At 45.1% G+C, this 27,807-nt stretch overlaps 1 protein-coding gene across 1 annotated transcript; it reads right to left on the bottom strand.

The window, feature by feature from the left end:
* Positions 1–1,189: 1,189 nt before the first annotated feature.
* On the bottom strand, positions 1,190–12,784 carry C7H3orf62 (chromosome 7 C3orf62 homolog). The gene is made up of 3 exons (XM_054035975.1): positions 12,351–12,784; positions 8,734–8,825; positions 1,190–1,446 (listed from the first exon to the last, which is right to left on the bottom strand). The coding sequence occupies exons 1-3, from the start codon at positions 12,761–12,763 to the stop codon at positions 1,193–1,195; spliced, it is 759 nt and encodes a 252-aa protein (XP_053891950.1). The 5' UTR covers positions 12,764–12,784; the 3' UTR covers positions 1,190–1,192.
* Positions 12,785–27,807: the final 15,023 nt, after the last annotated feature.

Below are 27,807 nucleotides of genomic sequence, written 5' to 3'. Positions count from 1 at the left end.
CCCCATAAGAATTAATGGGTAGGTTCCAGGGAAATTTTTTTCACCAGCCAAAAAACTATATTATATAGATATACACACAGTATATGTTTTAAACAAACAATTTAATACTGTTCACAGCTATGATGATCGTGAAGCTTGGTTGAGGTGGTGAAGTTAGAGGGTGGAAGAGGGAGGGATATTTCCCAGGGAATGCCTTGCTGCTAAATGATGAACTAGCACTCGGCTGAGACCTCAAGAGTTAACACGTTGTTAATGTAGCCTCTCACACAAGGCAGCACGAACGCGAGGGAGGAGAGACAGCATAGCAGACAGAGACAGACACATACCTTATGTGTGGGGGAGAGAGAGAGAGAGAGAGAGAAATCCACACTGCCCATTTAAGTAAGTGCATTGTCTTTTTAAGTGGATCAGGAAGTTGAGACAGCAGCTGCTGTCCCAGACTCTCTCTGTCTCTCTCCATCTGTGTCCAGTCCCTGCTCTATATGGAGAAGGGGTAAGTGGGGTGCAGGAGCAGGGGGAGTGGGACACCCTGACATTAGCCCCCCCTTTCCCCTCCCCCTCCCCCCGCACAGCAAGCAGGAGTCTCTGGGAGCAGCTCCAAGGCAGAGGGAAGGAGCAGGACATGGCATGTGGGGGTGGAACAGCTGACCTGCCCAGCAGTTGATAGCCTGCTGGGCGGCTGCAGCACAGAGCACTTAGGGGAGGGGGGAGCTGATGGGGGCTGCCAGTCCACCCTGGTTCCAAGCCCCCACCAGGTAGCTGCAATGGGCTGCTCTTCCTGCAAGCAGTGGACAAAGCAGGCAGCTGCCAAACAACGTTAGAAGGGAGCACTGCACAACTTTAAACGAGCATGTTCCCTAATTGATCAGCAATGTAACAAAGAAACCATGTTAACCGGACGACTTTAAGTGAGGAGTTACTGTATTGCTGGAGAAAGTCAGTCACAAATAATGAAATCTCCCTTCTCACAAGAAAAAAAAAAAAGCAGCACTCAGAAGAAAACATGAATAGTACAAAACACCGGCATAAAGAAGGGAGAGTTTGCAAACAAACCAAGTTTGTAAATTACTATTATTTTAATTGAACCTTTATATTACATGGAATCTGCCATTTTTTCCCCCCAGAAAGGCTCCATGTTTGAGAACTGTTGTTTCTTAAGTCTTTGCCTATGTAAACCTTTGAGCCAGTTTCCCTAGTTCAGCTGGTGCAGAGCAGAGATGGCTGTGGTGTAATCCTCTTCCAAATCCAGCACTGTTTGGATAATCTCTTCATCCTCAGTGTTTGGTCTTCGGTGCCTTATTTCAGAACTGCTGCTCGCATCCATAAAGATGGCTAAAACATCATCTCTCAGGGGGGGCTCACCTGAGTGCCTGTGAACTCTGCTTAACTCATTCACTAGGGCCAGCTGGCCTGCTAACTCCTCTATACCCCAACTGTTTGGGTTCCCTACAAAATAAAGGAAAATGCCATGAAAACCAGTCCATCAGTGTAATCAGTAATTGGAGAAGAGTAAGAGAGGCTGTAAATATCTATAGATTCATTATAACCACTCAGGGATCTTTACATGGGCACCAACACATCTCCCACCATATACTGGCCAAAGTGTGGCTCAGGAGCGCTGGAGACCTTTTGTACCCCAGTATGCTACGAGCACTGGGCTCTCCACACTGGTTTGCTGTGGGCGCTTCTCAGAAGCATGGTGTTTTGTACATTTTAATCCCACCCCTCTTATTTGTCTCCTCTCTAAAGTGAACAATCCCAGTCATTTTCATCTTTCTGCATATAGGGGTTCTCCAAATCCTGGATCATTCTTGTCATCCTTCTCTGAATCCCCATCTAGTTCTACAGTTCTCTTTGATAAGGGGTGACCACTCCTGCACACAGTATCTGGATGAAGCTTTACTGTTGATGGAGATAAAGGCATTATCTTTTCTGCATCACTCTCCATCCCATTCCTTATAATCCTAACATGTGCACTGAGCAGCGGTCTCCACTGAGCTGTCCAGTGATACTTAGATGCCTTTCCTGATACAGTTTATTTGGAATCCTGCAAATCTGTATGGGTAATTCATTTTTCCCCTCCAGTGTGCATTACCTGGCATTTATCAATACTGAATTTCGTGTGCCAGCGTGTTGCTCATTCATTGACCTGAGCAGGTAGATAGCATAGTTGTAGATATTGGCAAAAATGTGGCTTTTGCAGGCCAGAGTACCAAGGTTTGAGACGCACGTAGGGATGTCATTAGTACACAGCTGTGAGAGTGTGAAAATGTCCCTTTTCATCCACTCCATTCCTGTCATAGGTTTTCCCCTACAACGAAATCTGGGCTGTCCCTTAGAGCTGCCACTGCATATAACATGGTGAGAAAGTGTAGGAGCCCAGTTAGGTCTGTGTCTCTTGTTTGGTGATATAGATGGCAGAAGCAAGGATTGGGAGTGACATGTTTTATAAGCCCAGACTATATGGCAGTGAAAGGTCTGTTAAGTTCCCATTCTTTACATATCCAGGCTGAGGTCTTTGTATCCTGCCCTGATACCAAGTGAAAGACCTGCCTTAGTAGCAAGCATTCTGGGAAGTCTGAATCTGGCCTTAGAAGCAAGTCAATATAGCTTCAAGTGGCACTTGTCTCAGAGGAAGCGGTGGCTGTTCTACTGATTTAGTGTAGCAAGCTTGGGGGCTGTAGGTGTATAATAAGTGGGGCAGGATGTTTGTCTTGATAATATTCACCAGTGCCATTTTTTCAGGCCATTTGATATTGCATTTGGCAGGACTGAGGGATTGCACACAGCAGCGCATCAACTGCAGAGGGAGAGGGGAAGATAGTTATCAATCTCTTCCCCCCTTATGCTGTGCCCATGGCCAAGGAACATGCCCGAACCACAGGCACTGCAGATCTGGGATGATGATCTGCTAGCAAGGCTAGCAGGAGAGAGGGGGGCAGTGGATTTCAGCTGTGTGCAAGCAGGGCTGCTGGAGGCGTCAAAGATGGGGAAAGAGGCTGTTGGGACCAGGAGGTCATGGCAGAATCACTGTGGGGTCTCCATCCTGGCAGTGGGGGTATTGGGTATCTCAGGATGCCCCCTCTGGCTGAGGGGCACACTGATTTGCTATTGGGGCAGCTCAGCAGCACTGAAGGTGCTGAACTGATACTACTTAAGATTTAAATCCTCTGTAGAACAGGTATATCATGCAGAGCCAGCTACCTATCTCCTTCGGCTGGAGGCATCACCTCTGGGGTGAGAGGGTAGTTTAGCCTCGACGTTGAATCAGTGCTTGGCTTTTTTTGCCGAGCATATTCATCATGCTGCCACTTGGGGTGCAGTGGCCATACACCCAGAGTGAACTGGACTGAGACACAAAACACATTTCATCTCGTTCACCAAGCAGCTACTGGTTGTTAGTAGGTCTGTCAAGCGATTAAAAAAATTAACCGCGCTTAATCGCACTGTTAAAGAATAATAAAATACCATTTATTTAAATATTTTTGGATGTTTTCTACATTTTCAAATATATTGATTTCCATTACAACACAGAATACAAAGTGTACAGTGCTCACTTTTTTATTACTTTGATTACAAATATTTGCACGGTAAAAAAACAAAAGAAATAGTATTTTTCAATTCACCTCATGCAAGTACTGTAGTGCAATCTCTTTATCATGAAAGTTGAACTTACAAATATAGAATTATGTACAAAAAAAACTGCATTCAAAAATAAAATGTAAAATTTTAGAGCCTACAAGTCCACTCAGTCTAGGGTTACCATATCTAATAAATAAAAAAAGAGGACCCTCCACGGGCCCTGGCCCCGCCCATTTCCCCACCCCTAGCCCCACCCCAACTCCGTCACTTCCCCACCCTAACTCCGCCCCCTCCTCCCTCCCACTCCCAGCCACACGGAAAGGGCTGCCCGAGCGCTACCGGCTTCACGGTTTGCCGGGCAGCCCCCAGACCCTGCGCCCCCGGCCGGCGCTTCCCCAGCACAGCTGGAGCCAGGGAGGGGAAGCGCCAGCTGGGGGCGCAGGGTCTGGGGGCTGCCCGGCAAACCGTGAAGCTGGTAGCGCTCGGGCTTCGGGCAGCCCCTGTGCCTCCGGACCCTGCGCCCCCAGCCGGGCACTTCCCCTCCCGGGCTCCGGCGGCGCAGGGTCCGGAGGCACGGGGGCTGCCCGAAGCCGGTAGCGCTCAGGCAGCTCGGCTCTTAAACAGAGCCGAAGAGTCAGGGGAGGAGCAGAGCCGCCATTTTTGCAGACATGTTCGGCTTTTTGGCAATTCCCCCCAGGCGGGGGTTTGACTGCCGAAAAGCCAGACATGTCCGGGAAAAAGAGGACGTATGGTAACCCTAACTCAGTTCTACTTCTTGTTCAGCCAGTCACTCAGACAAACAAGTTTGTTTTCATTTGCAGGAATTAATGCTGCCCGTTTCTTGTTTACAATGTCATCTGAAAGTGAGAACAGGCGTTCTCATGGCACTGTTGTAGCCGGCGTCGCAAGATATTTATGTGGCAGATGCACTCAAGATTTATATGTCCCTTCATGCTTCAACCATCCTTCCAGAGGACATGTGTCCATGCTGATGACAGGCTCTGCTAGATAACGATCCAAACCAGTGCGCGGATTGACGCATGTTCAGTTTCATCATCTGAGTCAGATGCCACCAGCAGAAGGTTGGAGAAGGAAGGAGAAGGAAGGAGACCAAAGCCCTGAGGTAAGTGGGGAAATGGGATCCTGGGAGGAAGCACAAGCAGGAGAGCGCAAGGGGGGAGGACTCCTGTCTCATGCTGAGAAAGAGGGACGATCGATGAGTTATCTTAAGTGCCTATACACAAATGCAAGAAGCCTGGGAAACAAGCAGGGAGAACTGGAAGTCCTGGCACAGTCAGGGAACTATGATGTGATTGGAATAAAAGAGACTTGGTGGGATAACTCACATGACTGGAGTACTGTCATGGATGGATATAAACTGTTCAGGAAGGACAGGCAGGGCAGAAAAGGTGGGGGAGTTGCATTGTATGTAAGAGAGGAGTATGACTGCTCAGAGCTCCGGTATGAAACTGCAGAAAAACCTGAGAGTCTCTGGATAAAGTTGAGAAGTGGGAGCAACAAGGGTGATGTCGTGGTTGGAGTCTGCTATAGACCACCAGACCAGGGGGATGAGGTGGACGAGGCTTTCTTCTGGCAACTAGCAGAAGTTGCTAGATCGCAGGCCCTGGTTCTCATGGGAGACTTTAATCACCCTGATATCTGCTGGGAGAGCAATACAACGGTGCACAGACAATCCAGGAAATTTTTGGAAAGTGTAGGGGACAATTTCTTGGTGCAAGTGCTGGAGGAACCAACTAGGGGCAGAGCTTTTCTTGACCTGCTACTCACAAACGGGGAAGAATTAGTAGGGGAAGCAAAAGTGGATGGGAACCTGGGAGGCAGTGACCATGAGATGGTCGATTTCAGGATCCTGACACAAGGAAGAAAGGAGAGCAGCAGAATACGGACCCTGGACTTCAGAAAAGCAGACTTTGACTCCCTCAGGGAACAGATGGGCAGGATCCCCTGGGAGAATAACATGAAGGGCAAAGGGGTCCAGGAGAGCTGGCTGTATTTTAAAGAATCCTTATTGAGGTTGCAGAAACAAACCATCCCGATGTGTAGAAAGAATAGTAAATATGGCAGGCGACCAGCTTGGCTAAACAGTGAAATCCTTGCTGATCTTAAACGCAAAAAAGAAGCTTACAAGAAGTGGAAGATTGGACAGATGACCAGGGAGGAGTATAAAAATATTGCTCAGGCATGCAGGAGTGAAATCAGGAAGGCCAAATCACACTTGGAGTTGCAGTTAGCAAGAGATGTTAAGAGTAACAAGAAGGGTTTCTACAGGTATGTTAGCAAAAAGAAGAAAATCAAGGAAAGTGTGGGCCCCTTACTGAATGAGGGAGGCAACCTAGTGACCGAGGATGTGGAAAAAGCTAATGTACTCAATGATTTTTTTGCCTCTGTCTTCACGCACAAGGTCAGCTCCCAGATTGCTGCACTGGGCAGTACAGCATGGGGAGAAGGTGACCAGCCCTCCGTGGAGAAAGAAGTGGTTCGGGACTATTTAGAAAAACTGGACGTGCACCAGTCTATGGGGCCGGATGCGCTGCATCCGAGGGTGCTAAAGGAGTTGGTGGGTGAGATTGCAGAGCCATTAGCCATTATTTTTGAAAACTCATGGCGATCGGGGGAGGTCCCAGATGACTGGAAAAAGGCTAATGTAGTGCCCATCTTTAAAAAAGGGAAGAAGGAGGATCCGGGGAACTACAGGCCAGTCAGCCTCACCTCAGTCCCTGGAAAAATCATGGAGCAGTTCCTCAAGGAATCAATTATGAAACATTTAGAGGAGAGGAAAGTGATCAGGAACAGTCAGCATGGATTCACGAAGGGGAAGTCGTGCCTGACTAACCTAATTGCCTTCTATGATGAGATTATTCCTTGACTTTAGCAAAGCTTTTGATACGGTCTCCCACAGTATTCTTGCCGCCAAGTTAAAGAAGTATGGGCTGGATGAATGGACTGTAAGGTGGATAGAAAGCTGGCTAGATCGTCGGGCTCAACGGGTAGTGATCAATGGCTCCATGTCTAGTTGGCAGCCGGTTTCAAGCGGAGTGCCCCAAGGGTCAGTCCTGGGGCCAGTTTTGTTTAATATCTTTATTAATGATCTGGAGGATGGTGTGGACTGCACTGTCAGCAAGTTTGCAGATGACACTAAACTAGGAGGCGTGGTAGATACACTAGAGGGTAGGGATCGGATACAGAGAGACCTAGACAAATTAGAGGATTGGGCCGAAAAAAACCTGATGAGGTTCAACAAGGACAAGTGCAGAGTCCTGCACTTAGGACGGAAGAATCCCATGCACTGCTACAGACTAGGGACCGAATGGCTAGGTAGCAGTTCTGCAGAAAAGGACCTAGGGGTCACAGTGGACGAGAAGCTGGATATGAGTCAACAGTGTGCTCTTGTTGCCAAGAAGGCTAACGGCATTTTGGGCTGTATATGTAGGGGCATTGACAGCAGATCGAGGAACGTGATCGTTCCCCTTTATTCGACATTGGTGAGGCCTCATCTGGAATACTGTGTCCAGTTTTGGTCCCCACACTACAAGAAGGATGTGGAAAAATTGGAAAAAGTCCAGCGGAGGGCAACAAAAATGATTAGGGGTCTGGAGCACATGACTTATGAGGAGAGGCTGAGGGAACTGGGATTGTTTAGTCTCCAGAAGAGAAGAATGAGGGGGGATTTGATAGCAGCCTTCAACTACCTGAAGGGGGGTTCCAAAGAGGATGGAGCTCAGCTGTTCTCAGTGGTGGCAGATGACAGAACAAGGAGCAATGGTCTCAAGTTGCAGTGGGGGAGGTCCAGGTTGGATATCAGGAAAAACTATTTCACTAGAAGGGTGGTGAAACACTGGAATGCGTTACTTAGCGAGGTGATTGAGTCTCCTTCCTTGGAGGTTTTTAAGGCCCGGCTTGACAAAGCCCTGGCTGGGATGATTTAGCTGGGAATTGGTCCTGCTTTGAGCAGGGGATTGGACTAGATGACCTCTTGAGGTCCCTTCCAACTCTGATATTCTATGATTCTATGATTTTCTTTTTTGGTGGTTCCAGTTTCCGCGTCAGAGTGTTGCTCTTTTAAGACTTCTGAAAGCATTCCCCAACCTTGTCCCTCTCAGATTTTGGAAGGCACTTCAGATTCTTAAACCTTGGGTCGAGTGCTGTATCTATCCTTAGAAATCTCACATTTGTACCTTCTTTGCGTTTTGTCAAATATGCTGTGAAAGTGTTCTTAAAATGAACATGTGTTGGGTCATCATCCAAGACTGCTGTAACATGAAATATATGGCAGAATGCAGGTAAAACAGAGCAGGAGACATACAGTTCTCCCCCAAGGAGTTCAGTCACAAATTTAATTAGAGCATTATTTTTTAAATGAGCGTCATCAGCATGAAAGCATGTCCTCTGAAATGGTGGCCAAAGCACGAAGGGGCATATGAATGTTTAGCATATCTGGCACATAAATACCTTGCAATGCCAGCTACAAAAGTTCCATGCAAATACCTTTCTCACTTTCAGGTGACATTGTAAATAAGAAGAGGGCAGCATTATCTCCTCTAAATGTAAACACTTGTTTGTCTTGGTGATTGACTGAACAAGAAGTAGGACTGAGTGGACTTGTAGGCTCTGAAGTTTTACATTATTTTGTTTTTTGAGTGCAGTTATGTAACAAAAAAACCTACATTTGTAAATTGCATTTTCAGGATAAAGAGATTGCACTACAGTACTTGTATGAAGTGAATTGAAAAAATACTCTCTCTTGTTTATCATTTTTACAGTGCAAATATTTGTAATAAAATAATCATATAAAGTGAGCACTGCATATTTTGTATTCTGTATTGTAAATGAAATCAATATATTTGAAAATGTAGAAATACATCCAAAAATATTTAATAAATTTCAATTCATATTCTATTGTTTAACAGTGCGATTAATCACGGTTAATTTTTTTCAGTTAACTGCGATTAGTCCACACCCTAGTCTTTAGTAACTTTAGTTATGCCTGTTCAAATCCAGCCAGAACAGGTGGCTTAGAGGTAAACAGCTCCATTGCCCTTACAATTTACAGGTCCTCACAATCCCTTTCACTGAGCTGGAAAAGCCAGCCTACCCTGAGTGTGAGGAAGAAAAGTGGAGCTCTGGACTCACCAGGTGTGTCAGGAAGAGCCTGCGGAATGTCTTGGGAGACAACATGGACAGCTATGTTTGCTTCTGACTTCATGCATCTTTCAGCATCTTTGCTAGACAAAACAATGGAACGGTTTTGGTTCTCTGGACAAGCTGCACTGCAGAAGTTTGTCAAATGGTTGACAGCAAAAATGGAGCTTTATAAACACAAGGACTACATGTAGGGCACACATTCAAATGAAGGTATGGTGACAGTGGTTGTATAGTCTGAGACATCTTCTAATGTGCATGTGTAGGGCTCTACCAATTTCATGGCTGTGAAAAACGTGTCATGGACCATGAAATAAGCCCTTCCCTGTGAAATCTGATCTCCCCCTGCTGCTGGGATCACCCCAGGCGGGGGCTCCTAGCTGCTAGTTGTGGCCGGGTAGGGGAGGCACAGGACTTGTCCTTCCACTGCATGTCCTCTCTCAGTGGGGAGATCAGACCCACCTCCAAAGGCAGCACCTCTGTGCTGCAGCAGCCCCGCAACTCAGGGCACCCAGCCTAGTGGCTTCCGTGCGTTGGCTCCTGTCACAGCTTGGGGCACCTAGGATTGGGCTTTCTGCCCCCGCGGCACCAGTCAGGGTTCAGGACACCCAGGCTTGGGGCTTCTGCCCCCATGGCTCTTGCCAGGGCTCGGGGTGCCCAGCCTCAGGGCTTCTGCCCCCCAGGGCTCCTGCTGGGGCTCAGGGCTTCTACCCATATGGCTCCAGCCGGAGCTTGGGACGCCCAGGCTCGGGGCTTCTGCCCCCGCAGTTCCAAGTGGGGCTACCCCACGGCTCCTGCTGGGGCTCAGGGCTTCTGCCCCCCATGTCTTCTGCAGGACTTGGGGTTTCTGCCTCCACAGTTGGAGCCGGGGCTTGCGGTGCCTATTTCTCCAGGGGGCCCTGTAGCGGGGTGGTCACCCCACTCCTGCCTGGATGGGCTTAAAGCAGCCCGGGTGAGGGCTGTGGCAGAGAAAAGCTGCTGTCATAACAATAAAGGGAAGGGTAACAGCTGTCCTGTGTACAGTACTATAAAATCCCTCCTGGCCAGAGACTCCAAAATCCTTTTCCCTGTAAAGGGTTAAGAAGCTCAGGTAACCTGGCTGGCATCTGACCCAAAGGACCAATAAGGGGACAAGATACTTTCAAATCTTGGGGGGAGGAGGGGAAAGCTTTTGTTTGTGCTCTTTGTTTGGGAGTTTGTTCGCTCTTGGGACTGAGAGGGACCAGACATCAATCCAGGTTCTCCCCATCTTTCTAAACAAGTCTCTCATATTTCAGACTTGTAAGTAAAAAGCCAGGCAAGGCGTCTTAGTTTTCCTTTGTTTTCTCAACTTGTAAATGTACCTTTTACTCGAGTGTTTATCTTTGTTTGCTATACTTTGAACCTGAGGCTAGAGGGAGGTCCTCTGAGCTCTTTAAGTTTGATTACCCTGTAAAGTTATTTTCCATACTGATTTTACAAAGATGATTTTTACCTTTTTCTTTAATTAAAAGCTTTCTTTTTAAGAACCTGATTGATTTTTTTTCCTTGTTTTAAGATCCCAGGGGGGTTGGAACTGTATTCACCAGGAGTTGGTGGGAGAAAGAAGGGGGGATGGTTAATTTCTCCTTGTTTTAAGATCCAAGGGGTTTGGATCTGTATTCACCAGGGAATTGGTAAAAGGTTTCTCAAGGCTTCCCAGGGAAGGGAATTAGTTTTGGGATGGTGGCAGCGGACCAGAACTAAGCTGGTAGTTAAGCTTAGAAGTCTTCATGCAGGCCCCCACATTTGTACCCTAAAGTTCAAAGTGGGGATACAGCCTTGACAGCTGTGCTGATGGGGAAAGCAGCCAAAGCTGTAGCCAGTGCAGTCAGGGCCCAGCTGGCCCTTATAAGAGGGCATTGGGCCAGAAGCACAGAGAAGACTCTTTCTCTAGTCTGTTGAGAGGGAGGGAGGGACGGACCTGGTTGCTGGGAGCATACCAAGGTACCTGAGCTGGAGCAGGGCTGGGGGAAGGCCCAGGGAGCTCTGGCCTGGAAACCCCCAGGCTGCAGCCTAGTGGAAGGCCAAATAGATACTGGGGTTGCAGAGGGCAGCCCAAAGGGGTAGGTAGAAGCAGCAGGTCCAAACCCCCTTGCCTGTGATGAGTGGCATTTATACTGCAGTCTGTTAGATGGAGACTGGGCAGTAGCCAAAGACTGAGGCAAGGTGGGGATAGTGGGTGTGGGTTCCCTGGGGAGGGGAGACCCAGAGACTGATGGGTGTACTGCCAGGGGGCAGTACCCCAGTGTGCAAGGGGCACTGGGTCCAGGAGGGACATGGGGGCCAGGAAAAGCGGGACACTGGCCTGCAGAGAGCACTCTGATGGCTGGAGAGCTAATTTCCAGAAGGTACCAGCAGGAGGCGCAGCAGAGGTGAGTCCCGCATGCTTACAGGCCCCAAATTGGCCAGGGCAGGGCCTGTGCATTAATCCGCCACTGCCTAGGACTAGCAGGTAGGAGCCCCCAGCTGTAGCACTTCCAGGAGCATGGGGGAGGTCGGACCCACCTCCACCTCTGGGAACATCCTCCAGCTGCATGAAGCTCTGGGGCTGCTGCCCAGCCATGGAGCTTCCTGCAGCCAGGAGAGGTAGCCGGAGGTGGGTCTGATCTCCCCCCTAAAGGAGTCATGCAGGGAAAGAGTAAGTCCTGTCCCTCCCCAGCCAGCTGGGACTAGCAGGTAGGAGCTCCTGGCTGAGGCACTCCCAGGAACACAGGGGAGATCACCTCCACCAGCCTCCTCCAGCTGCAGGAAGCTCCTGCAGCCCAGCTCTGAAGGCAGTACAGAAGTGAGGGGGGCAATCCCCCTTCAACAGCTTTGGGGGGAGAAAAAACACCCTTTTTGGGGGGGAGGGTTGCCCCCCGTTACAACACTGTGACATTTCAGATGTGAAGCTCTGAAAATGTAAAATTGACTAACTTTCAAATCCAATGGCTGTGAAATTGACTAGAATGGACCATGAATTTGGTAGGGTCCTATGCATGTGAAGGTTTTTTCATGTGGTGACTCACCTGAGATTTATCTCAGACATGAATATTACTATATTGCACTTCAAGCTCTTTGGAACAGGGACTGACTTACTGTACAGCACCTAGCACAAAGGAGCCCTGAGACTGAAGTCTCTAGATGCTACTGTAATGCAAATAATAAATAATACTAAACCATTCACAGATTTTAAGGCCAGAAGACACCATTATGATAGTGTAGCCTAAACTCCTGCATAACACAGGCTGGTGATGCTACACAGGGCTGTGTAATGTAAGGCATTAGGAGGGAGGCAAGCAGCATTCCCCACCTACAGACTGAAGGGTAAATGTGGGCAAAAGAGGTTGCCCAAAATTTCCGAGAATACTTGTGACAGAATTGGAAATAGCACCCTGGGGTCCTGATTCTCAGTCCCCCACTCTAAGCACGAGAACCCATCCCCTCTCAGGAATAATATCTACTGTCTGAGCTTCTGGAGGAAACATTCTTGCACATCTCTCCTCAGAAGTTCCCTCCTCTTGGAAGTCTTGAAACTCAACACCCTGACCATCTGAGCACATGTCCTAACAATATTCATGACAAAGAACTTTGAATACAAACTGTACCTCGCATGCCCTTTCCTCCATCTCTCTCTGTCCCCCAGAGTTCTTGGAAGTTGTCTGTCAGACACAAAAATGGAAGAACGTAGCCAAGTATTTTCCTTACTTGTTAAAGGTTCTCTCTTTGGGCATAAGGGATTTTGGGCAATGCTTACTGGTATGAAGACAGGATTCTTTTTTTCCAGCACACAGGAGACTGCTGCAGACTGGTTGAGATAGAAAGATAAGGTAGAAGTAGGATCTCTTCTGTAACTAACTCTGTTCATTTGGGGCAAGGAGGAAGGTGTCTCTGTCTGCAAGTCTGAATTCTGTTTATTGATGCAATCTTCTGAGAGACAGAAAGGAGCTGTGAGATCTTCAAATGCCCTGTCTATAGCTGCAGTCAGTTCCTTCCTGCATCTCCTTAGTTTTTCTGACATCTCACCTAGAAGGGATGAGGTTTCTAATTACACACTGTATTGTAACCATATAAGGAAAGTAAAAGACAACTGCAGTAAGAATAATAAATCAATTATATTGGTACCTGGAAAGATAATGGAGCAAATAATTAAGCAATCAATTTGCAAGCACCTAGACGATAATAAGGTGATAGTAACAGCATGGATTTGTGAAGAACAAATCATGTTAAACCAACCTAATAGCTTTCTTTGACAGGGTAACAAGCCTTGTGGGGGGGGGGGAAGCAGTAGATATGATATATTTGACTTTATTAAGGTTTTTTTATACTGTCTCCCATGACCTTCTCATAAACAAACTAAGAAAATACAACCTAGATGGAACTAGTATAAGGTGGGTGCATAACTGGTTGGAAAACCTTTCCCAGACAGTAGTTATCTGTAGTTCACAGTCAAGCTGGAAGGGCATATCAAGTGAAGTCCCACAGAGATAAGTTCTGGGTTTGGTTCTGTTCAATATCTTTCTCAGTGATTTAGATAATGGCATAAAGAGTACACTTATAAAGTTTGCAGATGATACCAAGCAGGGAGGGTTGCAAGTGCTTTGGAGGATAGTATTAAAATTCAAAATGATCCAGACAAACTGGAGAAATGGTCTGAAGAAAATGGAATGAAATTCAATAAGGACAAATGCAAAGTACTCTACTTAGGCAGGAACAAACAGTTGCACACATACAAAATAGGAAATGACTGCCTAGAAAGGAATACTGCAGAAAGGGATCTGGGGGTCATAGTAGATCACAAGCTAAATATGAGTCAACAGTTACTCCTGGGGGAATTCTGCGCATGTCCATAATTAATGAGCCACGCATACTTTTATTTTTTTGCATAGAAAATAATTCTGCCAAAAATGTTGCTGCAGTTCTGCCTTTTGCCCACAAGAGAGTGCTGTGGTGATAGAACATAGCAGCAGTTCCTAGCCAGCTAGGGAAGAGAAAAAGCCTGCACTGCCTTCTTCACAGCACCTGTCAGGCCAGGTCAGGAGATGGGGCTATGGGGAGACAGACAGCATGGAGTTTCTGGGGGGTCAGACAGGGGCTCACAAGGGCTAGTGGGGGAGGACAGACTGGGGCGCAGGGGCTCAATGGGAGTGGACGCACAGAGGTAGGGAGGTGAGAGCTACATAGAGACAGAAGGTGGCTGAGTGGGGCACAGAGACACATGGGGACAGGGGGAGGGGTGGAGGGACAAATGGGGAGAAGATCAGATGTGCTGATTGAATGGGAGAGACTAGGGGTCAGCCAGGGTCTGCATGGGGGAAGCTCTCTAACAATCCCTCCCCACGCCCCAAAAAACCTGTTCCATACTTTTCCCATCGATACCTAACAACCCTCCAAGTTCACACCCTAAGCTTCTTCCCAGCAATTACTTCCCTCTCCCTTAGCTCCTCCATTACCCCTAACTCCCCCAAGCCTTTGCACTGCTTCTGAGGGGTGCAGGAAATACGCTTCTGTATTGTAGTTTAAACGAATTATTACTCCAAGTTCAGTATCAATATGCCTAGTAAGGAAACTATTTGTCAAAAAACATTTCCTGAAACTTTTTTGTTCTCTGTACTGTTACATACATACGTGCTGACAGCTAGTTTGAAATAAATGACCAAAAATAATTGAAACTGGTGTGATTATATTGTGTTATTTTGACAAATAAAATATGCAGAATTTTGCAGAATTTGAAAATATTGTGCCCAGAATTTCTCATTTTTTGGTGCAGAATTTAATTTTTTGGTGCAGAATTCCCCCAGGAGTAAACAGTGTAACACTGTTGCAAAAAAAGCAAACATAATTCTGGGATGTATTAGCAGGAATGTTGTAAGCAAGACACAAGAAGTAATTCTTCCGCTCTACTCCGTGCTGATTAGGCCTCAACTGGAGTATTATGTCCAATTCTGGATGCCACATTTCAGGAAAGATGTGGATAAATTGGAGAAAGTTGAGAGAGAGCAACAAAAATGATTAAAGGTGTAGAAAACATGATCTGAGGGAAGATTGGAAAACTTCGGTGAACCCCCCCCCATCCGGTGCCACCTGTTGTGCTGGGGTCCCACTGGTTCCGCCTATTCCACCACCCTGGGTTTCCTCACCCTGACCTAGCTGTGCCAGGCCCTCAAGCCTTCCCTAGCACACACACAGGTAAGGACACCCAGCTGCAGACAGACTGAAATCAGCTCTGTAGGGAAGATTCAGCTCAGGAATTTACTCAGCACTCATGTGCACACCTCCTTTGGAGTGTAAACCCAATATAATATTGTCTTGTGCTGTAGAGAGATCTGCACAGTGCAAACTCATAAAAATTGCCCCCTCCCTCAATGTGGAGAGAGATATGCACAGCTTTTTTGCCCCCTCCCTCAATGTGGAGAGAGATATGCACAGCTTTTTGCACACACACACACACACACACACATAAGAATTGTACAAACTGGGATTTGTAATAAATGAAAAATAAGTTTATTAACTACAAAAGGTAAATTTTAAGTGATTAAAGGGATAGCAAACAGAACAAAGCAGATGGAGCAAATAAAACAGAACATGCAAACTAAACTTAATACACAAGAAACAGGTTACAAAATGTAATTTCGCACCCTAAATGTTGTTTTAGGCAGATTGCAGAGTTTCTATAGCTTAGAGTTCCAGTTATTTCTCTTTACAGACTGGACCCCTGTCTCAGCCTGGACTTAGCCCCTGCCTTTCCCTTCAGGTCTTTTTAGCAATCTTCCTTCTTGGACAAGAAGGCAATGGAGAAGAGTCTTGATTGCCATACTTCCCAGCCTTAAATAGAATTTACATAAGGCGGGAATCTTTTGTTTCCCAGTCTAACTCTCCCTCTTAATGGAAAAAACACTGAAAGTCCAAGATGGGGGGGTCTAGTACCAGGTGACCCGATCACCTGACCCTGTAGTGTCAAAGCAGCAACCCCGGGAACTTCTCAGGAAGGCGGGAGAGTAGTATCTTTCAAGTCTTATTGTTCTTCCTATTGAGGCTGATTGCCTACTGTCTGGTGGGCGTTCCCCCAAATACACACACAGTTGTAATTGTTACATAGTCAATATACCTAACCTCAGATACAGAAGTGATGCATACAAATTGGATAAACACATTCAGTAGATCATAACCTTTCCAATGATACCTAACATGACCTATATTGCATAATACATCTTAGTTATGCCATATTCATATCATAATATTTCTATGAAGAATATGGGGTGCAGTGTCACACTGGGTTTGCTTAATCTGGAGAAGAGATTACTGAGAGGGGACATGATAACTGATTTCAAGTACATAAAAAATTGTTACAAGGAGGAGGGAGAAAGAAAAAAAACATTCTTGTTAACCTCTGAGGATAGGACAAGAAGTAATGGGCTTAAATTGCAGGAAAGGCGGTTTAGGTTGGACAATATGAAAAACTTCTTGGCAGGATAGTTAAGCCCTGGAATAAATTGCCTAGGGAGGTTGGGGAATCTGTGTCATTGGAGATTTAAGAGCAGGTTAGACAAAAGCCTGTCAAGGATGGTCTAGATAATATTTAGTCCTGCCATGAGTGCAGGGGACTGGACTAGAAGACTTCTTGAGCTCCCTTCCAGTTGATTCTATAACTAAGGGTTTGTTTTCACTGTTAGAAAAATCCAATATTTTACCTCAAGGTACCTAATTGAGTGAGCTATCTCAAGGTAAAAAACAGTGACGAGTAGGACCACAAGGTAAATTAGAACAAGTCACCTTCAGACAGGAGTGCAAGGCTGACCTCCTCTAGTTTATCTTGTAAAAGTAAAGTGCCTGCTCTTCACTGTGTTTTTTACCTCAGGATAACTCATGCACATTAGTTACCTTGAGGTAAAAGCAGCTTTTCTCACAGTGAATACAAGCCCTAAGATAAGCAATGGTGTAAAATGAGGATGTAATTCCAGTTGAGGGTGCTGGAGACCAAAGGAGGTCATCACCAGATCTCCAATATATCCAGATATTTCCTGACTGCAGAGCTGTTACTTTTGCATGAGAATGTTTCTATTGCAAAGTATTTCCATTATATGTGTGATGGGTTTGTTCACAGAGACCCCCTTGGGACTGTCACCTGATATGCTGAAACTACTTCTGAGACTGTTTTCCCTGAAGGCTTGGGACTTCAGAACCCTGCCTTGTTGAGCCAGACACACACCAGTCTGCTGCAACACAGATACAGCTCTGAACCATGCCCCCAAAGCTACAGGCTTTAACTGAAAACCACTCAACAGGTATTTCTGTTTCCAGCACCCGGACACCCACCTCCCAATGGGATCCAAACCCCAAATAAATCTGTTTTACTCTGTATAAAGCTTATACAGGGTAAACTCATAAATTGTCCGCCCTCTATAACACAGAGAGAGAGATGCACAGCTGTTTGCTCCCCCAGGTATTAATCACTTACTCTGGGTTAATTAATAAACAAAAGTGATTTTATTAAGTATAAAAAGTAGGATTTAAGTGGTTCCAAGTAATAAACAGACAGAACAAAGTAAGTTACCAAGCAAAATAAAACAAAACACACAAGTCTAAGCCTAATACATTAAGAAACTGAATACAGGTAAAATCTCACCCTCAGAGAGGTTCCAAAAAGCTTCTTTCACTGACTAGACTCCTTCTTAGTCTGGGCCCAATCATTTCCCTTGGTACAGTTCTTGTTAGTTCAGCTCAGGGGTTAACAAAGGGGATTTCTCATGACTGCAGCCCCCTTTGTTCTGTTCCACCCACTTTAATAGCTTTGGCACAAGGCTGGAACCCTTTTTCTCTCTCTGGGTTCCCACCCCTCCTTCTAAATGGAAAAGCACCAGGTTAAAGATGGATTCCAGTTCAGTGACATGATCACATGTCCTGTGAGACTTCATTACCCACTTGCCAGCGCACAGGTATACAGGAAGCCTTACAAGTAAACAGAGCCATTTACAACCAATTGCCCTGGTTAATGGGAGCCATCAAGATTCCAAACCGCCATTAATGGCCCACACTTTGTATAATTGCAATAGGACCTCAGAGTTATATTTCATATTCCTAGTTTCAGATACAAGAATGATACAAATAGGATGACCACACTCAGTAGATTATAAGCTTTGTAATGATACCTTACAAGAGACCTTCTGCATAAAGCATATTCCAGTTACATCATATCTATACTTATAAACATATTTTTATGAAAATATGGAGTGCAACATCACAATATGTAAATTAAATATTCCAAAAATATCACATTAAGATACCTATCTTTTCATCTACCCACCTTGCTATCTAGCTGTAGAATTTAAATGGCACTAATCCCCAGTGCATCTGAGTGCCATCCTAGAGTTCAGTTCATAGAATATCAGGGTTGGAAGGGACCTGAGGAGGTCATCTAGTCCAACCCCCTGCTCAAAGCAGGACCAATCCCTAACTAAATCATCCCAGCCAGGGCTTTATCAAGCCTGACCTTAAAAACCTTTAAGGAAGGAGATTCCACCACCTCCCTAGATAACCTGTTTCACTGCTTCACCACCCTCCTAGTGAAAAAGTTTTTCCTAATATCCAACCTAAACTTCACCCAATGCAACTTGAGACCATTACTCCTTGTTCTGTCATCTGCTACCACTGAGAACAGTCTAGATCCATCCTCTTAGGAACCCCCTTTCAGGTAGTTGAAAGCAGCTATCAAATCCCCCCTCATTCTTCTCTTCTGCAGACTAAACAATCCCAGTTCCCTCAGCCTCTTCTTATAAGTCATGTGCTCCAGCCCCCTAATAATTTTTGTTGCCCTCTGCTGGACTCTTTCCAATTTTTCCACATTCTTCTTGTAGTGTGGGGCCCAAAAACTGGACACAGTACTCCAGATGAGGCCTCACCAATGTTGAATAGAGGGGAATGATCATGTCCCTCGATCTGCTGGCAATGCCCCTACTTATACTGCCCAAAATGCCGGTAGACTTCTTGGCAACAAGAGCACACTGTTGACTCATATCCAGCTTCTCGTCCACTGTAACCCCTAGGTCCTTTTCTGCAGAACTGCTGCCTAGCCATTTGGTCCCTAGTCTGTAGCAGTGCATGGGATTCTTCCGTCCTAAGTGCAGGACTCTGCACTTGTCCTTGTTGAACCTCATTGGATTTCTTTTGGCCCAATCCTCTAATTTGTCTAGGTCCCTCTGTATCCTGTCCCTACTCTCCAGCGTATCTACCACTCCTCCCAGTTTAGTGTCATCTGCAAACTTGCTGAGGGTGCAATCTATGCCATCCTTCAGATCATTAATGAAGATATTGAACAAAACCGGCCCCAGGACCAACCCTTAGGGCACTCCGCTTAATACTGGCTGCCAACTAGACATGGAGCCATTGATCACTACCCGTTGAGCCCGATGATCTAACCAGCTTTCTATCCACCTTATAGTCCATTTGGCCAGCCCATACTTCTTTAACTTGCCAGCAAGAATACTGTGGGAGACTGTATTATACTTGGGTTTTGCCTCGCGCCTTTCTTCTTCACCCCATTCTGATAGACATATGACTGTGTGCTGGCACATCCATAAAAGCATAACTGAATGAGCCATTGCTATGTGGAAATGTGCAGACATCATATGTGCCTTGTTTTCTAACAAAAGTGTAAATTTGCACACACACACAGATAACTAAACCCTGCTGCTTTAGAAGCCATCCAGATTTCAGAAGTTAGATGGATGCCTAATTTGAACAGCTATAGCTAGGAAATAGATTCTACAACACAGACAACTCTCTAGGTTCTGAATCCATCAGACAGTCATTAAAGATATTTTTCCTGGGCACAGCAACTGGTGTCCATTCAAAAAAGGTAGGATGAATTAGTCTGCTCCAGAAAACCCAATAATAATGGGGGATTCCAACTCTCCCCATATTGACTGGGTAAATGTCACTTCAGGATGGGATGCAGAGATAAAGTATTTGGACACCATTAATGACTGCTTCTTCGAGCAGCTAGTCCTGGAACCCACAAGGGGAGAGACAATTCTTGATTTAGTCCTAAATGGAGCACAGGATCTGGTCCTAGGAGTGAATATAGTTGCACCACCCAGTAATAGCAATCATAATGTAATTAAATTTAATATCCTAGTAGGGGGGGAAATACAAAGAAACCTACCACATGAGTATTTAACTTCAAAATGGGGAAGTACACAAAAATGAAGAAGCTAGTTAAACAGAAATTAAAAGGAACAGTCGCAAGGGTGAAATGCCTGTAATCTGCATGGAAACTATTTTATAACACCACAATAGAGGCTCAAACTAAACGTATGCCCCCAAATAAAAAATGCTGTGCTCTGTCCAGGGTGCTAGCAATCTTTCCTCCTGATCTTCATAGTATATCAGGGTTCAAAGGGACTTCAGGAGGTCATCTAGTTCAATCCCCTGCTCAAACCAGACAGATTTTTGCCCCAAATCCCTAAATGGCCCCTTCAAGGATTGAACTCACAACCCTGGGTTTAGCAGGCCAATGCTCAAACCACTGAGCTATCACTCCCCCATCCTTCTCAAGCTCCAGGCAGCTACTGAAGCTTATCTGCCCCACAGCTCTTCTTATATGGGCCTGCCAGGCCCTGATTGGCTGCGCCTCTCAGCCCTTCTCTGATTGGCTGCCTCCTGCGCAGCCTCCCTAGGGCTCTATTAACCCCTTAATGCCCAATGTGAGGCAGGTGCCCCATCACACAGGCACAAAGGCACCCTTTAAAAATTGGAAGTCAAATCCCGATGAGGAAGATAGAAAAGAGCATATACTCTGGCACGTCAAGTGTAATTAGGCAGGACAAAAAAGAATTTGAAAAGCAAATAGCAAAAGACACAAAAATCAACAGCAAAAAAAAAGTTTTTAAGTATATCAGAAGCAGGAAGCTGGCAAAACAACCAGTGGGGCCACTGGATGACCAAGGTGCTAAAGGAGCACTCAAGGAAGACAAGGCCATTGCAGAGAATCTAAATTAATTCTTTAATTGGTCTTTACTGCAGAGGATGTGAGGGAGACTCCCACACCTGAGCCATTCTTTTTAGATGACAAATCTGAGGAACTGTCTCAGATTGAGCTATGCAGTGTTGCTGTAGCTGTTTTGGTCCCAGGATATTAGAGTAGCAAGATGGGTGAGATAATATCTTTGATTGGTGAGAGACAAGCTATCAAGCTTACACAGAACTCTTCTTCCATCCCAAAGAGACTCCAGAGGCAATTCTGGCAATTACAGGCTGGTAATCCCAACTTCAATACCAGGCAACTTGGTTGAAACTATAGCAATGAACAGAATTATCAGATACACAGATGAACATGATATGTTGGGGAAGAGTCAACACAGCTTTTTGTCATCATGCCTCAACATGGGTGATCCAGTGGATATAGTGTACTTGGACTTTCAGAAAGCCTTTGACAGGGTCCCTCATCAAAGGCTCTTAAACCAAGTAAGTAGTCATGGGATAGGAGGGAAGGTGTCTCATGGATTAGTTGCTGGTTAAAAGATAGGAAACAGGGTAGGAATAAATGGTCAGTCTTCACAATTGTAAGAGATAAATAGCAGGGTCCCCCAAGGATCTGTCTTGGAACTGGTGCTGTTCAGCATATTCATTAATGATCTGGAAAAGGGGATAAGCCATGAGCTGGCAAAATTTGCTGATGATACTAAATTACTCAAGATAGTTAAGTCCAAAGCAGACTGCAAAGAGTTACAAAGGTATCTCACAAAACTGGTTGACTGGGCAACAAAGATGGCAGATGAAATTTAATTTTGATACTTGCAAAATAATGCACACTGGAAAAAATAATCCCAACTACAAATACAAAAAGATGGAGTCTAAATCAGCTGTTACCACTCAAGAAAAAGTTCTTGGAGTCATTCTCTGAAAACATCTGCTCAATGTGCAGGGGCAGTCAAAAAAGCTAACAGAATGTTAGGAGCCATTAGGAAAGGGATAGATAAGAAGACAGAAAATATCATAATGCCATGAACTAGACACTGTACTGAGCAACATCAAACCCGGAGTGGTAGCAGAATACAACATTTTGCCAGATTTCCTGAAACACCTTGGAACCAATGCCTGTCAATGGTTATCCAAATTTCTGACACAGGTTGTCAATGAGGGTAACTTCTCAAGGATCTGGAGAATGTCAAAAGAGATTGCCCTTCTGAAATCCAGAAAGAACCCGTACAGTGCAGGAAGCTGCTGATCAATCTCTCTACAATCTGTCATCTTCAAAGTCCTGGCGTGCCTTATCCTCCAGCATATATAAATTGCACTTAAACGACAAAGAGATTGCACTACAGTACTTGTATGAGGTGAATTGAAAAATACTATTTCTTTTGTTTGCAAATATTTGCACTGTAAAAATTATAATCAAAAATAATATACACTTTGATTTCAATTACAACACAGAATGCAATATGTATGAAAATGTAGAAAAACATTCAAAATATTTAATACATTTCAATTGGTATTCTGTTATTTAACAGTGTGATTAAAACTGCGATTATAGTTAATCACGTGAGTTAAGTGTGAATAATCAACAGCCCTACTAGCAATCAATAACCAACAAGTCAGACACTTTAAATACTGAGGAACATTAATGATCAATGACAATTTGGGGAAGGAGGAAATTAAGGCAGGGTTACAGCGTAGGAACACCTGTTTCTTTTGTCTGCAGAGATTTTTAAGTTTCAAACAGCTACTGAGAAGACCTAGCTACAAGACCATTATATGGCCTATTGCTTTATACAGATGTGAGACCTTACTAAGGTGGAAGAAAGACAGCTAAATATCTTCAAAATAAAGTGTTGAGCTGGATTGTTGGACCAATCGGGGGGATGATAGGTGGAGAAGAAGATTTAATAGGGAACTTCAGCAGATCTATGCAGAGCCAAATATAGTAAATGTAGAGAAATCCCAGTGCAAGAAAGGAGAGGACTTGAGACATCTTTGAAAATAACATGGGTAGCTCAGCTCAGCTTAGAGTAAGTGAACGTAACTCCCATGGCAGTGCAACGTGGCTCTGACCAACAATAATGAGGATGTGTGTGCTGGGGGCTCTCCTCTCTGCCAGAGTGAGCTAAACTGTTGCACCCCATGGAGATGCAGGCATTCTCCCAGGAATTTCTCCAGGACGCAGTTCAATGCCAACAGCTTTATTAGCATGGATAGCACCCTGGTGCCATTGGCAGGTGCGATTAATGGGAGTATGATGTGAAGCCAAGGCACTTTTTGAAGGGTCTCTGACACTGCCAGGAACAATCTTGACAGTACCTTACTCCCATATCAAGGCTCTTCTTTCCCTTTGGGCAGTGCCTTGTTCTTTGCTTGTGGTACAGACGTATACGGATCATGCACCAAGGCAGCTCCCTTGAGCCTGTCTCCCAGCCCTGAGTCCAGGATCCACTGGGCCTGCTGTGTCCCTTGCAGCAGCACATGACACTGGCTATGCCACCCCTCCTTTAGTGGCATTCCCCTCCTTCAATAGGAGAAGAGATGGCAGCAGAAGGTAGGGGCAGGATTTCCTGCCAGCACTCTAGCCAGCCAGGGCTCTGGGGGGGAAGAGGGCTGCTCCCTGAGTCACTACCCATCCCCGGCCATCCAGGGCTCTGGAGGCAGGGCCAGATTTCACAGTTCTGCTGCTTACATGTAGAGTGAGGGCTGCACAAACGTAACTGCCTTCAACTGAAAGACGCTTCGCCCTGTTGTGAGAGACCCCTATGAGTTAGAAAATCTATCTGCACCTTGGTCCTGCGGGGTAAAAAACAACAGACTATGTACACAGATTTCCTTTCACCTGGGTTGGCGTGAGTTCCTCAGGGCCCTATCTGTACCATCAGGAGAATAGTACAGCTCTACCTCATAGGGGCACTGGGAGAAGAAATACATTAGTGCTTGGGAGGTGCTCAGTACCTTCAATAGCTGTATTAAAAATACAGCGCACCCTCCTCGAATGCACAGCACCTACTCTTTGAACATTGTAATTTTAAAAGGGTCCTTTAAGAAATGTAGGGTTTATCTTTTCTTTGTACCAAGTGATCTTAATAACAGAATAAGATGGATTCTTCAAATGTTCCATATAGTCAAAATTCATTTAAGTCTTGTGCATAGGCTATATTGAAGAAGTCAAGTTGCAATTAAGTTAATGAGTGTTGTCTAATTGGTATGATCATATACGCTACAGACAGGATCAGGACCACAGCTCAGGTAACTCCAAGTACAGCCAGCCATTGTGACATCAGATGTAATTTAACCCTTCCTCTGCAGCTAATTTGCATACAACAATTCTATGAAGGAATTATAACATCTCAGAGGTCTGAGGGAAGCTGAATTAACGTGTCGAGAGCTCTCGCTGGTGCATTACTCAGCTCAACTGTCATAGCATGGTAAAGGTCCCATGCTAGCTTGGGCATCAGTGCTTCAAAGAAGCCCAAGGTGCTGCTGCCCCAGCTCCAGCATACATGGAGACAGCAGTGCCAAGGGAGCAGAGGCAGCAACATCAGGGGATTCCCTTGTTTCACGCAGTGCTGGGCATGGCTACCAAGGAAGGCAAAAGGCTTGTTTGGTGAAACCTTTTGCTGTGTGTCTGGACTTGGGTTACTTGGAAGGGGAGGATTTTAGCCTTCCACCCTAACTGACCCATGACTTTACAAATTAAACTGACCAACCAGCTGCTGGGAGACAATCAAGCAGCCATGAAACGGAGGCACAGCCATGGCCTGGCAAGAGAGAGGTTAGGACAGCTGTTACCGAAGAGAAGGAAATGGCATGGCTACAGATTAGCATTGTGAGGGAATGCACTGTTGAACAGAATAGTCATTGCAGAAATGAGTAATTCTTTTAAGTTTCAGAATTTCTAACTTTAGAATTACGATTCATAGAATCATAGGATTGGAAGGGACCTCAGTGGGTGATCTAGTCCAGTCCCCTGCACTCAAGGCAGGACTACATAATAACTAAACCATTACTGACAGGCATTTGTCTAACCCGTTCTTAAAAACCTCCAATGACAGAGATTCCACAGCCAACCTAGGCAATTTGTAACCCTGACAGTTAGGAAGTTTTTCCTAATGTCCAACCTAAACCTCCCTTGCTGCAATTTAAGCCCATTGCTTTTTGTTCCATCTTCAAAGGATAAGGAGAACAATTTTTCACCCTCCTCCTTGTAACAACCTTATATGTCAGTGATTTTCAGCCTTTTTTCATTTGCAGACCCATAAAAATATTCAAATAGAGGTGCACACCCCTTTGGAAATCGACAGTCTGCAAACCACAGGTTGAAAACCACTGTTTTATGAACTTGAAAACTGTTCTCATGTCCCCTCAGTCTTCTCTTCTCCAGACTAAACAAACCCAAGATTTTCAATCTCCCCTCATAGATCATGTTTTCTAGACCTTTAATAATTTTTGTTGCTCTGTCCAGATTTCTCCAATTTATCCATATCTTTCCTGAAATGTAGCTCCCAGAACTGGACACAATACTCCATCTGAGGCCTAATCAGCGCTGAATAGAGCAGAAGAATTACTTCTGTGTCTTACTTACAACACTCCTGCTAATTCATCCCAGAATGATATTTGCTTTTTTTGCAACAGTGTTACATTGTTGAGTCATATTTAGCTTGTGATCCACTATGACCCCCAGATAGACTCATAGACTTTAAGGTCAGAAGGGACCATTATGATCATCTAGTCTGACCTCCCGCATGATGCAGGCCACAAAAGCTGACCCACCCACTCCTGGAATAATTCTCTCCCTTGACTCAGCTGTTGAAGTCCCCAAATCATGATTTAAAGACTTGAAGTCACAGAGAATCCTCTAGCAAGCGACCCCTGCCCAGCAAGCGACCCCTGCCCCATGCTGTGGAGGAAGACGAAAAACCTCCAGGGCCTCTGCCAATCTACCCTGGAGGAAAATTCCTTCCCGACCCCAAATATGGCAATCAGCTGAACCCCGAGCATGCGGGCAAGATTCTCCAGCCAGACCCTCCGTAAAAAGTTCTCTGTAGTAACTTTTAATATCCCATCATTGACCATTGTTACTAATTACCAGCGATGGCACGTTATTGACCTATTGACTAAAATCACGTTATCCCATCAAACCATCCCCTCCATAAACTTATCAAGCTTAATCTTAAAGCCAGAGAGGTATTTCGCCCCCACTGTTTCCCTCGGAAGGCTGTTCCAGAACTTCACCCCTCTGATGGTTAGAAACCTTCGTCTAATTTCAAGCCTAAACTTCCCGACGGCCAGTTTATATCCATTTGTTCTCGTGTCCACATTAGTACTGAGCTGAAATAATTCCTCTCCCTCTCTGGTATTTATCCCTCTGATATATTTAAAGAGAGCAATCATATCCCCCCTCAGCCTTCTTTTGGTTAAGGTAAACAAACCGAGCTCCTTTAGTCTCCTTTCATATGACAGGTTTTCCATTCCTCGGATCATCCTAGTGGCCCTTCTCTGTACTCGTTCCAGTTTGAATTCATCCTTTTTAAACATGGGAGACCAGAACTGCACACAGTACTCCAAATGAGGTCTCACCAGTGCCTTGTATAACGAAACCAGCACCTCCTTATCCCTACTAGAAATACCTCGCCTAATGCATCCCAAGACCGCATTAGTTTTTTCACAGCCATGTCACATTGCCGACTCATAGTCATCCTGCGATCAACCAGGACTCCGAGGTCCTTCTCCTCTTCCGTTACTTCCAACCGATGCGTCTCCAGCTTATAACTAAAATTCTTGTTAGTCATCCCTAAATGCATAACCTTACACTTCTCACTATTAAATTTCATCCTATTACTATTACTCCATTTTACAAGGTCATCCAAATCTCCCTGCAGGATATCCTGATCCTTCTCCGAATTGGCAATACCTCCCAACTTTGGGTCATCCGCAAACTTTATCAGCCCACTCCTACATTTGGTTCCGAGGTCAGTAATGAATAGATTAAATAAAATCGGACCCAAAACCGAACCTTGAGGAACTCCACTGGTAACCTCCCTCCAACCTGACAGTTCACCTTTTAGTACGACCCACTGCAGTCTCCCCTTTAACCAGTTCTTTATCCTCCTCTGGATTTTCATATCGATCCCTATCTTTTCCAATTTAACCAATAATTCCTCATGCGGTACCGTATCAAACGCTTTGCTGAAATTGAGGTATATTAGATCCACCGCATTTCCTTTATCTAAAAAATCTGTTACTTTCTCAAAGAAGGAGATCAGGTTGGTTTGGCACGATCTACCTTTCGTAAAACCGTGTTGTAATTTGTCCCAATTGCCATTGACCTGAAGGTCCTTAACTACTTTCTCCTTCAAAATTTTTTCCAAGACCTTGCATATTACAGATGTTAAACTAACAGGCCTGTAGTTACCCAGGTCACTTTTTTTCCCCTTCTTGAAAATAGGAACCACATTAGCTATTCTCCAGTCAAACGGTACCACCCCCGAGTTTACCGATTCATTAAAAATTATCGCTAACAGGCTTGCAATTTCTCACACCAGTTCCTTTAATATTCTCGGATGAAGATCATCCGGTCCGCCCGATTTAGTCCCATTAAGCTGTTCGAGTTTTTCTACCTCGATACGGTAATGTCAGATCCCTTTCTGCAGTACTCCTTCCTAGGCAGTCATTTCCCATTTGTACATATGCAACTGATTGTTCCTTCCTAAGTGGAGTACTTTGCATTTGTCCTTATTTAATATCATCCTGTTTACTCAGACCATTTCTCCAGTGTGTTCAGATCATTTTCAATTTTAATCTTATCCTCCAAAGCACTTGCAACCCCTCCAAGCTTGGTATCATCCACAAACTTTATAAATGTATGCCATTATGCCATTATCTAATCATTGATGAAGATATTGAACAGAATTGGGCCCAGAATTGACTTGATATGTCCTTCCAGCTTGACTGTGAACCACTGATAACTACTGTCTGGGAATGGTTTTCCAACCAGTTTTGCACCCGCCTTATAGTAGCTCCATCTAGGTTGTATTTCCCTAGTTTGTTTATGAGAAGGTCATGCGAGACAGTATCAAAAGCCTT

Source organism: Malaclemys terrapin, chromosome 7 (assembly GCF_027887155.1).
Source record: "Malaclemys terrapin pileata isolate rMalTer1 chromosome 7, rMalTer1.hap1, whole genome shotgun sequence".
In the NCBI taxonomy this organism is placed as follows: Eukaryota; Metazoa; Chordata; order Testudines; family Emydidae; genus Malaclemys; species Malaclemys terrapin.
Note: the sequence above shows the minus strand (reverse complement) of the source record. Positions and strands in the feature narration are given on the sequence as shown.

Excerpts from the sequence above, each read along its gene's own strand:
- C7H3orf62 (XM_054035975.1), bottom strand. The coding sequence starts at position 12,763 with ATGTCAGAAAAACTAAGGAGATGCAGGAAGGAACTGACTGCAGCTATA. Across the intron at positions 8,826-12,350 it reads TGGAGGAAAGGGCATGCGAG|CAAAGATGCTGAAAGATGCA; the intron begins GTACAGTTTGTA and ends TGTTTTGTCTAG. Across the intron at positions 1,447-8,733 it reads GGCTCTTCCTGACACACCTG|GGAACCCAAACAGTTGGGGT; the intron begins GTGAGTCCAGAG and ends TTTATTTTGTAG.